The sequence below is a fragment of the Schistocerca gregaria genome, unplaced genomic scaffold, assembly GCF_023897955.1.
Source record: "Schistocerca gregaria isolate iqSchGreg1 unplaced genomic scaffold, iqSchGreg1.2 ptg000483l, whole genome shotgun sequence".
NCBI classification, from domain to species: domain Eukaryota; kingdom Metazoa; phylum Arthropoda; class Insecta; order Orthoptera; family Acrididae; genus Schistocerca; species Schistocerca gregaria.
In genome coordinates, this window is record NW_026061892.1 from 449,609 (window position 1) to 465,056 (window position 15,448).

At 51.0% G+C, this 15,448-nt stretch overlaps 1 protein-coding gene across 1 annotated transcript; it reads left to right on the forward strand.

Moving 5' to 3' along the window:
* Nucleotides 1–3,397: 3,397 nt before the first annotated feature.
* Nucleotides 3,398–4,060, forward strand: LOC126313418 (uncharacterized). The gene has a single exon (XM_049992360.1). It carries the CDS (start codon nucleotides 3,398–3,400, stop codon nucleotides 4,058–4,060), a length of 663 nt encoding a protein of 220 aa, XP_049848317.1.
* The last annotated feature ends 11,388 nt before the right edge of the window (nucleotides 4,061–15,448 follow it).

Sequence of the window (15,448 nt, forward strand, 5' to 3'; positions counted from 1 at the left end):
TTCCTTTTTTTGTATATATTGTTAATACAGAGAAATTCTAAAAACAATTTAGAAAATTTCAAATTTAAGAAATATATAAAATCAAAGAAGAATAACTTAACATTTACTTCTTTAGCAGATGGCCAAAACAAAAATAACTAAAAACTGGGAGCTCTGATTCCACAGAAAGCCACACCCACATAAGGGCTCGACAAATCCTCGTGCCTGTCATTGTGGATGTAGCTTTTGTACATTCCAGCCTCTATATGTTCATTAATCTATTGCAAACAAGAAGCATAAGCATGAGTAATATATACCATCGTGTTCGTGATAAATGTACACCAATTTATAATCTTAGGAGTACATTAACATTTGTTACCAAATCATTGCACATAACTACCAATACAGTTCACATTAACATTAGTTATCAAAAGAACAATTATAGACAATACGTAGTAGTTATACAATTATATGAATTATCAATACACACCTACCTGTATACATGAACACCCAATAGCGAGGGCTCGGAATTGACTTCGATCCAGTCGCTCTTGGGATGCCAGAACCTTCATACCATGTCCTCATCCACAGCTGCATCTGAGTCTGTGTCAGTGTCGCTCCATGGATTCTGCCTAACCTGTGCAGCCAGTCTGACCCGTGCATAAGGCCGATTCTCCCTAAACTGTTGATTGAGTACATTTGAAATATCGTTGCTTAAATTACACAGCCTCACCCTCTCATGCTGCTGTCTTATTAAAATATATAAGTCCTCACTCACAGTTGGTTGTCATGTCCTTGAAAGCCTGTGACAGTGTAGGACGACGTGTTGCGGTGTACTGACTTCACCAAACACACATAAATCTGTCTCACATAATCCCACTCGTTGTAAATGCGCAGGATATGGTATGTGACCCGTCAGGAAATGGACCATACCGCGCGTAGGATCACAGTGTCGCAATCGTAATCTCTCACGGACATCAGAAAAGAAGTTGTGCACTCGTCGTCCTTTGTCTGTCGCTTCTCAATCAGATTGCCATGTCTGTAGCTTCTGGTCTCTTAAGTCCTTCATGTGCCTTAGATTTTGCCCCGTAATATCTTTCACCTTCCTTTCTTCCCCTCTCCTCAACTAGTAGGGTGCCGCACGTTGCCTGATCGTAAGATCAATTGGGCATACACCTAGTACAACACACAAGGCTTCGATGGAAGTGGTATTGAACGCCCCTGACAATCGGAGCAGAACACTCCGTTGGCCACGCCTAACTACGTGTACGTGGGTACCTAGGTGCAGCCGATGTGCCCAGACACTAGCTGCAAAGCTTGTAATAGATTCAAATAGCGCAGTGTGATACGCTCTCATGACGTTCAGCGGCAGCCTGAAGGAGACACTTTTCAGTCTCGCCACTTTATGCATAATACTCAATCCTTTTTCCGTCGTCATTCTTGCATGTGGTATGAAAGACTGCTTCCCATCCAAATAAAGCCCTAAATACCACTCTACCTCTTGTCGTTTCAGTGACAGGTCAAACTAACACCATTAGGCCGTCAGCATAAGCAACAACCCATGAGGACCTCCTATCCTTACCTATCATGTCCAGCAGTGGTTCATTTACAATTTCCCAAAAAATGGGACCACAGATGGAGCCTTCAGGGCAACCCTTCGATATTCTTTTAACAACTGTATGATTCCCTGCCCTCCATTCTACCGTCCTATGCGTACAAAGCAGTTGGATTTTGCAGGTCCCGCAATCTTGTTAACAGGGCAGGCCACCAGAGATTGTCAAAGGCGTCTGAGATGTCTATGAACACTGCTAGAACATAACTGTACTCCGTATTCTTGGTAATATCGATTGCTCTGTTAATTTCCCCCTGCAGGTCTGGGGTAAGAATAGGCCCGAGGTATTCCTGCCTGTCGTAAGAAGCGACTAAAAGGAGTTTCAACCGTTTCAGCCTTCCACGTGATGGTCCCCCTTGGGGTTTGACCTCCATTTTTCAAAATTCTACAGAAGTACGAGCCTTTTGGGGAAGGACGCCTTCTGTGGTGTATCACTGGTCCTCAGTGCAGTAAGACCTTGGCACTCAGCATTGTAACGGCGTTGTAACCGCACCCACTATTCCTCAAATTGGGCCCAAACGCCTGATGAGTTGCACAAGTTCGACCATAGTGCGTCCCCATCTGCACCTATGATCATGATGGACTTCCCATGGCACCCAAAATCCAGCACAGTAGCCAGCCCATTGTGGTGGGGTCGTCATGTACCCTCTAGGTTGTAGCCCCCTGACAATACAGGGATCATACTGCCGATAGCTGAGCTGCACCCTCCCCACGTCGGCCAAGGAGTAGATACCCATCTCCTTGGGGCATCAGGACTCCCGAAAACGGTCATCCTGCCAGGTGGCCCTTGCTGAGGCTGGGTGGCGCCCGTGGGGAGAGCCCCTGGTCGGAGTGGATGGTATCGGGGCGGACGACTCGCAGATGAAACGTACACATGTATCAGGTCGATCTGCGGCCGAGTCTTTTAAAAAGAAAGGTACTGTCTCTGGTTCTGGTTCTCCTGCCCTTTCCCCCCAGGCCACTCCCTGGGAGGAAGGACAGGCCTGCTGGCTTGGGGCGAAGTACTTGCCCCGCTATTTTGTCTGTCCTCGGACCGATGGGGGGGACGTTCGCCACCTCCAAGCCCATGTTCTTTGTCCAGCACATCGAGGACGTCTTCGGGGAAATCGAGGCTCTCAGTAAAATGCGTTCAGGGTCCGTTCTTATAAGGACCACCTCCGCCAGACAGTCGGCAGCGCTACACGTGTGCAACCGACTAGGGGACCTCCCAGTGTCCTTTGTCCCGCATCTGGCACTGAACAGGACGCAAGGGTTATTTTTCATCGGGACCTCCTGCCGTAATCTGATGAGGAGCTCAGGGCAACCTGGAGCGCCGAGGCATGCATTGCGTCCAGCGAGTCCCCTAAGACCGTCGCATCGACACCGGGGCCCTTATTCTCGCCTTCGAGGGGGACGTTCTCTCAGAGAAGGTAAAGGTGATGCGCTACCTTACGTCCCACCTCCTATGCGCTGCTTTCGGTGTTTGCCCTTCGGGCACGTGTCGTCACAGTGTGAGGCTCAGCCCCTTTGTGGCGATTGTGGACATCCTCTTCGTGAGGAACATACATGCACCCCACCACCTCGGTGCATCAATTACCCTGGCATCCACTCGCCTGGATCTTTAAACTGCCCCGTGTATCAGTCCAAGATTTTTAATTCTTTAATCTTCTTCTCCTTCTGTGTCTCTTATTCTGAGGCCAGGAAGAAGTATGACCGCCTCCATCCCATGACGTTGACAACTTCGTTTGCCTCCATTATGTCCATTCCTTCCACAGTACCCTCACCCCTATCCTGCCCCCCTCGACCTCCTCACCCCATCTGGGGTCTATGCCGCCTCCTCCCAAATCCCTCCCTTCCAAATCCTCCTCCATCACTGCCCCTGCCCTCTCTGCCAAGGGGCCACTCCTGCCCCCGTACCCTCCTGCCCCCGTACCCTCCTGCCCCCGTACCCTCCTGCCCCCGTACCCTCCTGCCCCCGTACCCTCCTGCCCCCGTACCCTCCTGCCCCCGTACCCTCCTGCCCCCGTACCCTCCTGCCCCCGTACCCTCCTGCCCCCGTACCCTCCTGCCCCCGTACCCTCCTGCCCCCGTACCCTCCTGCCCCCGTACCCTCCTGCCCCCGTACCCTCCTGCCCCCGTACCCTCCTGCCCCCGTACCCTCCTGCCCCCGTACCCTCCTGCCCCCGTACCCTCCTGCCCCCGTACCCTCCTGCCCCCGTACCCTCCTGCCCCCGTACCCTCCTGCCCCCGTACCCTCCTGCCCCCGTACCCTCCTGCCCCCGTACCCTCCTGCCCCCGTACCCTCCTGCCCCCGTACCCTCCTGCCCCCGTACCCTCCTGCCCCCGTACCCTCCTGCCCCCGTACCCTCCTGCCCCCGTACCCTCCTGCCCCCCGAGAAGCGATCCTCTTCTCGGGCGTCCATCCATCGGGGAAACGTTCTGGACCGCGGCTTTCGAGGTCCAACATTCCAAAACGGACACTGCACATGAGGACTTCCAAGGCGGCCTCCAAGTAGCAGCCTTTATCCCCCTCCCCATCCCGGCGCGTTTCGTCTGACGCTACATCCACGAGTCGCTGCTGCCAGGCGCTCAGTTGGGCTGTCGTCAGTGAATGATGTTGCCCCTTGTACGCAACCCAGGAATGTGGCGCAGCTGGCGACGACACGATGGAACAGAATCCGCCTCCCGCCGGTTGTAGCGTTGTTCCCGAGAAACCTGGCGCTCTGCGGCCGTCGAGGTGACAAGCTCTTCACGCGTTTTGTTCCCCTTTTTTCTGACTTGCGATGGCTTTGTTACATTGGAACATAAGAGGTATTCGATCTAATTGGGAGGAATTAAAACTGCTCCTCCGCCTGGTCTCTCCGCTCATCCTTGGTCTCCAGGAAACGAATTTGCGCCCAACTGACTGTATTGCTTTTATCCACTATACCACGGAGCGGTCTGACCTCACCCCTGTGGACGGCATTCGAGCTCATGATGGGCTCATGTTGCTCGTTCGGGACGACGTCTATTATCATCCCATCCCATTGACCACCCCACTCCAAGCAATAGCTGTCCATATTACTCTTTCTGCCTTTAGTTTTTCTGTTTGTACTGTCTACACTCGGTCATCCGCAGTAGTCGGGCTGACATGATGCACCTGATTGTTCAGCTTCCTCCGCCGTTTTTATTGTTCCAATGCCCATCATCCCCTTTGGTGCTCTTCTGCATCCTGTCAGAGAGACTTCCTCTTGGCGGATGTCTTCAACCATCTCAATCTTGTCTGCCTCAGTACTGGCGCCCTGACTTTCCTCTCGGACTCTACTCATACCTACTCTCACCTCTCGATCTGTTCTACCACTGTTCCCCATCGGTTCGAGTGGTATGTCCTTTCTGACACCTATTTGAGCGACCATTTTCCCGGTGTCGTTCGTCTCCTGCACCACACCCCATCCCCACGTCGTTTGAGCTGGAACATACCGAAAGCTGACTGGGGACTTTACTCCTCCCTGGCAACCTTTCTGGACCACGATTTTCTCAGTTGTGACAGTCAGGTCGAATACCTCGCGGCTGTTATCATCAATGCTGCCGAACGTTCCATTCCTCGTACTACCTCTTCTTCACGTAGAGTTTCCGTCCCTGGTGGAATGAGGCTTGTACAGACACTATCCGTGCTCGACGACGTGCTTTACGCACCTTTCGCCGCCATCCTACGTTGGCGAATTGTATTGGATACAAACGACTCCGAGCGCAATGCCGTAGAGTCATCAAAGACAGCAAAAAAGCTTGTTGGGCCTCTTTCACCAGCTCCTTTAACAGTTTTACTCCCAGTCACAAGCCTTGCTTGCTTGTAATAAGCTGGGGGATGTCTCCGTTACTATCACGACCCATAAAAGTTTGAATATGGTCCAGGGCATAATCTTCCACAGGCATCTCCTTCTACAGTCCGATGACGAGCTGCGCGCCAACTTGGAGCGACGAGGTGTCCATTTCGTCTGGCGTGTCCACTGGGGTCCAAGGGAACATCAGGTTGCCACCAGTGCCTTCATCATGGCCTTTGAGGGTGACACATTACCTGAGAAGGTCAAGGTGAAGGTGAACGATTGTGATGTCAAGCCATATATCCCTCCCCCGATGCAATGCTTAAAGTGTTGGAAGTTCGGCCATATGTCTTCACGCTGTCTTCTGGCCTCGTATGTCGCGGTTGTGGTCGACCATCCCATCCTGATAATCCCTGTGCCCCTTGTCCTATCTGTGTGAACTGTGGAGAACACCACCTGCCTTGCTCGCCGGACTGTCCAATTCTGCAGAAGGAGCGGAAAATCATGGAAATACAGACCCTCGACCGACTGACGTACACTGAGGCAAAGTGGATGTATGATCAGCTTCATCCAGTGCGTATGACATCTTCTTAAGCCGCAACTGTCACTCCTGCTACAGTTCCATCAGATCCAGTCAGCTCTGAGTCGAAGGCCCACACCTGCCCCCTTGCTTGTTGGGGCATTAAATTTCCTGTTCCTCCTGCTCCATCTATTTCAGGAGCAACACCCCACCAACCATCAGGGACATCAGTTCCCCCTTCCCAGCCAGAGAAGTGTAAAACTTCCTCGGCTACTCTCGCCAGGAAGGGGTCCCTTGGGGACCTCCCTTCGCATGTTTCGATCGGTACAAAACCAGACAGCCGCAAGTGGCTCAAACAACCACCGGTCCCTGGACATAGGGCCTCACAGTCGTCGTCTGTCCCTGAGACTGACCCAGTGAAGGCCTCCCAGCCTGAACCACCGAAGGCACAGCAAGAGAAACAGAAGAAGAAGAAAGTCCCCAAGGCTAACGACATAGTGGTGGCACCCATACCACCACTTCCTACAAGCTCTGCAGCTGAGGATGAGGTGGAGAATCTGGCGTCCGCTGAGGACCTCCATCTCGCCGGTCCCTCAGACGCCATGGAAAGCACTATCACAGGTGCTCAATCGGAGGCAGCAAGTGGCCCAGAAGCGTAATCTCCCTTCCCAGTACCGTCAAGCCTTTCTCAGCCATGGACAACACCATCCTCCAGTGGAACTGCAGCGGTTTCTTCCACCATCTAGCTGAGCTCCGCCAACTTATCAGCCTTCACCCTTTCCTCTGCATTGCTTTGCAGGAAACTTCGTTTCCGGCAATGCGAACCCCCGCCCTCCGTGGTTACTGGGGTTATTATAAGAACCGGGCAGCTTATGAAAGGGTGTCTGGTGGCGTCAGCATATATGTCCTGAACTCTTGACAGTGTGTCAGTACCTCTCCAAACACCTTTAGAGGCTGTCACTGTTCGGGTGTGGACGCCACAGGCTGTTACCGTCTGCAGTCTTTACCTTCCACCAGATGGTGATGTCGCGCAGCATGTCCTGGCTGCTCTGATAGCTCAATTGCCGCCACCTTTCCTATTACTGGGTGACTTTAACGCCCATAACCATCAGTGGGGTGGGTCAGTGGAAACAGGTCGAGACGCCATCGTTGAGCATTTATTGGCGCAGGTCGATCTCTCGATCTTAAATGAAGGTGCCTTCACACACTTCAGTGTGGCTCATGGCACACTCCGCCATTGACCTTTCCACCTGTAGCCCTAGCCTCTTACCGTCTGTCTAATGGAGAGTGCATGACGACCTGTGTGGTAGTGACTACTTTGTGATCTTTCTGTCACTGCCACAGCGTCAGTCTCCTGAGCGCTCTAGCAGATGGGCTATGAATCAGGCTTACTGGGACTTGTTCTCCTCCTCCACTGCCGCTGTTGAGCCTCTATCTAACGATGCCATTGATGCAGTGGTTCAATCTGTCACCACCGGCATCGTTACTGCCGCCGAATCTGCCATTCCCCGTTCTTCTGGGTCCCCTCGGCGGCGGACTGTGCCTTGGTGGTCGCCTGAGATCGCTGAAGCGATTAAAGCTCGCCGGCGGGCGCTCCAGCGTCACAAGTGCCATCCGTTAAATGAACACCTTATCGCCTTCAAACGGCTGTGTGCGCGAGTCCGCGGCATTATCCACCAACGCAAACAGGAGTGCTGGGAGCGGTATGTGTCCACCATTGGCCTCCATGTCACTCCATCGCAGGTCTGGGGAAGATTCGCCGCCTCTATGGCTATCGGACCCCTGTCAGCGTCCCTGCGCTCTCACTGAATGGAGCAGTTTGTACTGACTCCGACGTCATTGCAAACCGCTTGGTAGAGCATTTTGGTCTGAATTCCGCTTCTGCCAACTACCCCTTGGGCTTCCGCTCCGTTAAAGAGCAGATAGAACGTCGGAGTCTTTCTTTTCGCACTCACTATCCTGAATTGTACAATGTTCCATTCAACGAGTGGGAATTTCGCAGTGCCCTCGCCGCTTGTCCTGATACCGCTCCTGGGCCAGATAGCATTCACTCTCAGATGCTGAAACACCTTACAGTGGACTGCCAGCGACGGCTCCTCGACCTTTACAACCGCATTTGGGTCGAGGGTGAGTTTCCGTCGCAATAGCGGGTAAGTCTTGTTGTCCCTATTGTGAAACCAGGGAAGTACCCTTTAGAGGTGGACAGCTACTGTCCCATTACCCTCACCAACGTTCTTTGCACGTTGCTTGAACGGATGGTGAGCCGGTGCTTGAATTGGGTACTGGAGTTTCGGCGCCTTCTGGCTCCGTCTCAGGGTGGGTTCCGTAAAGTCCGCTCCGCCGCCGACAATCTGATGAGCCTGGAGTCAGTCACCCATACTGCCTTTGCCACCCGTCAGCATCTGGTCGCTGTCTTTTTCGACATGGGGAAGGCGTATGATACGACATGGCGTCATCATATCCTTACGACGCTTCATGGATAGGGTCTTCGGAGCCCTCTACCGATCTATATCCGCAATTTTCTGTCGTATCGTACCTTCCGCGTGAACGTCGCGGCCTCATATAGTTCCTCCCAAGTCCAGGAGAACGGTGGGCCACAGTGTTCTGTTTTTAGTGTCTGTTTTAAATTTCCAATTACAGCCTCCTGTGGTCGTGGGAAATTCTTTCTCCGCTTCCCTGTATGCTGACGACTTGTGCCTTTACTACAGCTCTATTGGCATTCGAGCTGCTGAACGTCTGCTACAGGGCGCTATGCGCAAGGCGCAGTCTTGGGCTGTAGCACATGGTATTCAGTTTTCGGCAGCCAAGACCTGCGTTATGCATTTCTGCCGGCGACGCACTGTTCACTCGGAGCCGCGGCTTTATCTTGACGGCTAGTTTCTTACAGTGGTGGAGTTACATAGGCTTTTAGGGTTGGTTTTTGATGCCTGGTTGACTTGGCTGCCTCATATTCGGCAGTTTAAACACACGTGTTGGCGGCATCTAAATGCTCTGCGATGCCTGAGCCACACCAGGTGGGGCGCCGACCGTTCTACTGTCCTAAGGCTTTACCTCGCGTTAATCCAGTCCCGTCTGGACTATGGGAGTCTGACTTACGGCTCAGCATTCCCATCTGCGTTGCAGGTGCTGGATCCAACTTTCCACAGCGGGATACGCCTTGCCACTGGTGCCTTCCGAACGAGCCCTGTGGACAGCATACTTGTGGAGGCAGGTGTCCCTCCACTGCAGTGACGACGCCAACAATTACTGGCTGCTTATGCTGCCCATGTTTTAGGTTGCCCAGGCATCCAGATTATCATGTCCTGTTCCCGCAATCGGTCGTCCATCTGCCAGAACGTCGGCCCCAGTCGGGTTATCCGATCGCCGTACGTGTCAAACAGCTTCTTTCGTGGCTTGGGTGTTTCTCTGTTCCACCTCCTTTCCGGGCCACTCTGCGTACACCCCCATGGTGTGTTCCTCGCCCTTGCTTTCGGCTCGACTTGGCATAGGGCTCTAAGGACTCAGTCCCTCCGGAGGCCTTCGGACGCCACTTTTATTCCATCCTGTCCACGTATCAGCGCTCTGGCGTTGCCTACACAGACGGTTCGATGATTGCTGGTCGTGTCGGTTATGCACTAACTCCAGGGGACCATTCTGAACGACGTTCGTTGCCGGCTGGCTGCATGTTTACACTGCTGAGCTGGTCGCCATCTTTCGTGCCCTAGTGTATATCCGCTCCAACTCAGGTGAGTCCTTCGTTATCTGTAGCGATTCCCTGAGCGGTTTACGAGCTCTCGACCAGTGTTTCTCTCGTTCTCGTCTGGTGATGGCTATCCAGGAGTCCCTGCATACTCTCGCCCATTGCGGCAGGTCTGTGGTCTTTGTTTGGACCCCACGCAATGTTGGGATACGCGGCAATGAAACTGTTGACCGCCTGGCGAAAGAGGCCACCAGTGCACCATCTCTGGAGATTGGCCTCCCGGCGACTGATTTGCGGGCAGTCTTACGCCGCAAAGTTCCTTCGCTTTGGGATGCTGAATGGCGCGGTCTGGCCAGCCCTAACAAACTCCGTGCCGTCAAGGACACGACTGTGTGGCACTCTTCCATGCAAGTCTCTCGCAAGGAGTCTGTCGTCCTCTGCCGACTTTGCATCGGGCACACACGGCTGACCCACAGCCACTTACTGCGCCGTCTGTACCCCCCTCTATGCCGCTGCGGCTTGGCATTGACAGTGGCCCACGTTTTGTTGGACTGTCCACTTTTATCTGTGCTCAGGCAGACGTTTGCGCTGCCTGACACGCTCTCTGCTCTTTTATTAGATGACTCTGCCATGGTGGACTTGGTTTTGCGTTTTATTCGGGTAGGGGCTATTTATCCTTTAATCTGAATGTTTGTTTGATACTGTGGATTCTGGCTTTTGGCCTCTGATTTTAAACTGAGTTTTTAATATGTTCTTGGTGGTTGGCTTTTCCTTTCTTTTCTCTATGGTCGGCCAACCACCGTCACACTGAGTGTTTTAATTTGTTTCATCTGGTCTCTGTCAGAGTATTTCATGTCCTGTAGTTCGTTTTTTTTGTTCTCCTTGGGTAGTTTTAGTTCCTTTTTTTTGGAAAAAGGGACCGATGACCATGGTAGTCTGGTGCCTTTAATCAATCAAACAAACCAACCAACCAACCAATAAACATGTCTTGCCTTCTGCAGTTCATCCTTTTATATATTTTTGGCAGCCAAATACAGTTGCAGCCTAATATGCCTCGAATTATATGTCTTTGCTAGCTGGTAATATCGTCAGCATCTCGAGCTTTCTGCCTTAGTGTTGTCAACTGTCGGGACCAGGGGAAACGAGATTGTCTTCCTCCACTCACAGACGGAATGGCCCTAACCTGTGCCTGTTGCAGTACATCTACCAGGAAGTAAGCTCTAAAATCCACACTCCCTTGTACTTCATTAATGTTGAAACCATGTATTACATTAAACAAGGTCTCCAGATTAACCTCCTGAAACAGCAATCGTGGGTGACATAGTGGATCTGCCTGTACATTTGAGCGATAAGAACTATCCACCACTATTATAATCATGTTGTGGTCACCTTGTGAAGCAGCATCGCAAATCCGCCTGGTCACAAAATGGGGCTGAGCTAGTTCATTTGCAAGCGATATATCTATATTACTAGTGCCACCAGCATGGCCCCTATATGTGGGCCCATATCCTTTCTTATTCAATACTACCAGCTCACACTCATTGACAAGATCATTCACTAGAAGCCCCTTTGTATCTGTCCTGTCAGCATGCCACATAGTGGATTCAGCGTTTATATCTGCCAAAATTAGTAATTTTCTCTGTCTGGAAAAATTGAGTACGTTCCTAAAATTGTCAAGAAAGGGCTCAATTTCCAAGGAGTACTGGGCACAAATTGAGATAATCAAGACGTCTCCCCTTATTAAAGCCTCAATCGTCACAACGTTCTCAGAACACAGTTGCGCAATATGTGCCACTTTGATCTCCCCATTTGTAATCACAATTGCCGCCTTAGCATCATTTGTTCCTGTGATTGTCGTGTTGGAGCACAAGTTGCCTGTCTTCAGGAGCCTTATATCCATGGCGGTAAGATTCCTGGATTGCCAATGCATTACGTCATCAATCAATCAATCTCCCCAGCTCGGCCATAAACAGTCCACTTCTCATACAATTAAGTTGTATAACTTTCACGATGAATATTTGGTGAATACAAAACACCTAGGAGTTGTTTCCTTACGGTCGAAATACTCAGCCATGGGCCCGAACCAGGTCTTTGTATACGTTGTGCAAGTATGGCCCCTCGCCACGACGCGTACATACCATACCCAACAATTTACAAAGTTCCCTTTTTGTCAGTTGGCAAGTTTTCTACCCTTAATATCATGTGATCTGTCTGTTCTGTCGTGGGGAAACAAATTGTATTTCCCTCAGGGTGAGTCAATCGCGTCACCAGACATAGTGCAGTTTGAAATATGTCCTTATTTTCTAACCTACTGAGTCTAATGTTGTTCTCTAAGTCACAGTAATCAACTGAGTCAACGCTATGTTTGGATGGCACGATAGGTCTTCCTGCTCCTCAGGTCTTGGTACCATTCTTTAAGTCCATACATTAAAGAGTTAAAGTATTCTTCTCTTCATCTTTGATGTGCTGTCCTTCTTGCGTACTTTGTCTGTTTCTATTTCCTTGTTTGTAGGACCCTGAGATTTTGAATAATTACTAATTGACACCAACCCATGGTTAGATCCATCATGTGTGCTACATCCATAGATAAAGCGAACAGGTTTGATGTATGAGTCAAATTTTCACACGTCGTATTCAGGTGACACTGTAGATCTCGGGGAGAGTGTAAACACCCCCCTCCATCGCCTCGGCAGCCACTGTTGCTGGTTGCCTCCCCCCAGGGACTAGGACAGACCCGGCCAGACAGTAGTAGTCTGACGTCTCGAGCTGCTCCAGTGCACCTGTAACAGCTTAAGACTTCGCTTCCACCCCATCGCACTCACCTAAGGACAAAGGAGATAATCTCAGCTTCCTCCACCTGTTCTCATCTCTTAAAAGCTTGCTTGGTGATTTATGTTTCGAAATGTTATAGCTAGTCGCCATAATCAGTTCGTTGTATGAGTCTTGGTATTAGTAGTTTATACGTTAGGCACCCCTTCCCTGGAGTGTGGCACGTCCCTTTTCTGTAATTGCACCGGATGCAAACATGTGTTGGTTTTGTGCAATTTCTTTTATCATGACCTTCCTCTCCACAGTTGTTGTGAACTGGTGATTCGAATGGCGGTATTTAGCGACATGGCCGTAATCCTGTCATTTGGAACTCCTGGCCAGTGTTGTATAATCCTTTGTCGGTATCGCATTGTACCCTATGTACAACCAGTTTGTTTTGATTATTTCCTTTCTAAGTTTGGGAGCTATCCCCACCGCATGGTGAATGATGGATTTGTCCCAAGGGCCTGCCTTAATTCTTGGCTTAAATTTTTCCAAAAACTCCAGTCAATTTATCTTCGAAATTCTGTTCATAAACACACTCCGTCATGTCATCAACTGTCATATAAGGGGGGACATCGTATAACATCATTAAGGGTCTTCGCTTTCTTGGCTTCTCAGATGTGAAAGCCTTCTTCACTTTTAGATTATTCATTAACTTCTCACTATCCTCAGGAGAGGCTAGTCCTACAATAAATATGTTGTTCTTACCTGATTTATTTTTATTTTGTCTGTTCAGGGATTTACGCTCTTTTCACAGCGCTCTTTCATCTTTCTGATGTCCTCGCCTTTTTTCGGTATAACAAATACAATACGAACTGTTTTCTCTAAATTGATTTTGATAGTCTGCTGTACAGTCCGTTTTGGTTGTGCTGGCAGAGCGGCTGCTGCAGCATATGTCTACTATGGTTTCTGTTGTTCTTTTCTCAGTCTTTCATTTTCGTCTTTTATTTCTGCATATTAGCCTTCTAGCCTTGCATGCGCCAGAGCCCAGGTGGCTATATTCTCTTTAATGGCCTGATCTGCTCTGCATTAATCTTTCCATGTTTAATGCTTCACTCGAAGAGGCAGACAAAGTATGCGTGTCGCTCAGTGACACTCATCTCATCGAATTTGCCAATTTGAGCATCATGCTCTGCATGCGCATATCACTCTTCGTGTTCTCTGCCATTATTCCAGAAGAGTGACAAAATACAGAGGCCCGTCTCTTTCCCTGGACCAGCCTCTCTGGCATGGGGGAGGCTATCTGCAGCTCGCTCACCAGTCCTACCCCTCGACCAAGAGCCTTGTGAGCTGCTGGGTTTAGCGAGCCATTTCCAGCACAGTAGTCCCCTTCCATGACCACATCACTGGAGATTTCACCCATCCCTCCCCCGCAAATGCCACCGCATTCTGGAGAGGTGGATTCACCTCTAGGCCTTCGCCCCCTACTAGGCCGAGTTTCCACCGCAAGGCCAAGGACCCAGTCCTACCCAGGTGCTAGGTCGGTCCCCCAGACATTCGGGCGTCTGGTCCCAAACCTAGCCAGGGATATGTCACCACGCCCTGGCTTGGCGGAACGTGTCCGGGACGTCCTGTTCACAGCGATGAGCCTTTGCCGGCTCAGCCCATGATCCCTCCCCAGCAAATGTGGCCATGGGAAACAGGGCACCGGTGTTTTTGTGCCCTGTGCAGGGACAGATGTTGTGTCCCTTCTGACGCAGCTTCCCCTGCGCCACGCACCCCTTGCTTTTGCTTTGGGTTGGGGGACATTTAACGTCGTCCAGGATGTGAGGAACTGCAGCGGCCAGACTGCAGGCTTCTGGGATCGTCGTTAGACTTACCCTCATAGCCTTGTCCACCCACCGCACTCAACTCAGGAGAGACCGATGGTGTCTGTCTCGTAACGCAGCTCCCCCTGCGCCACTCACCCTTGGCTTTCGCTTGGGTTGGGGTCATTTAACGTCCTGCCAGGACGCGAGCTTTACGTCCTGCCTTGACACAACGACAACCCACACCTATCAACGCAGCCGGGAAGGTGTTAAAGGAGTCAGTCTGGGTCTTGTATGTGGAGTTTGACATCGAGACGGTGCGGCACTCAAACCCGAATTACGTTCCCAGGAGGGTCTCCACACGTACCGGGGGATCATGACCGACCATGTGTCACCCACCACTTTTGATAATTCATGGTGGGCCAGTGCGGACCAGCGAGGGTTGCACCCAGTTAAGGGCTAGCCTTTTAACGTCATACATAGATGGCCCATCCTGTGTTAGCTTCACCCCATCCAAGGAGGTTACTGAGCTATGGAACCATGACTAGGCCATGAGATTAGACATTACAGTCCCCGCCCCACTCAGGTTCCTCAGAGCTCTGATAAGAAAAGTGGGAATCTCGTTAATCCAATCATGTGAGTCACTAATTAGATGACGAGGCATTTGGCTATTTAAGCCGTCTTTATTCACGTCAAGTGAACAAAAATGCAGAAATAGATACCCACAGAGTGGGTTTACAAATGACATGTACCATACAAACATTAGACAGACAGGAAGAGACATGAAGAACGATAGTGTTGGGCCTGTTTATAGACGCCAGGCAGCAGTGTAGACACACATAATTGGGCCATCACCTGACACCAGTCAGGGCATCGTGCACTATGGCAGTCATAGTGCTAAACCTCCATGTCGCCATAACAGTTCCGATGAGTACCCATGTAGACATCGTTGCGAGGAGGTGGTTCTTGAACCTAAGCTGATGCAGGTTCTGTGCAGAAGTGGGTGACCACACCCCCCTCCATGAGATCGTAGCTGAAGAGGTGATGATGTTCTTGGCTGCTGGGGTCTGGCCCCTAATTGACTGGTGGACGGCTTCCCTATTGTAGACCGCAACATTCTGCTGGTGACACTAATCAATGTCAAGGTTGACACCAAAGACCTGGTCATCGATGATATGTGGTGCATTGCCACAAACTGCCACGATGTCCGGCTTCTTCAGTCCCTCAGATGTCCTGAGGCGGAGCTCCAGATGGACGTCAAAGTCCCTGCGCGATATAGGACACAAGGGCGTCGTGTCGCTTCACTCAGGCATCGTGACT

What these genes read in the sequence shown, in the direction of transcription:
- LOC126313418 (XM_049992360.1), top strand. Translation starts at nt 3,398, where the DNA reads ATGCCGCCTCCTCCCAAATCCCTCCCTTCCAAATCCTCCTCCATCACT.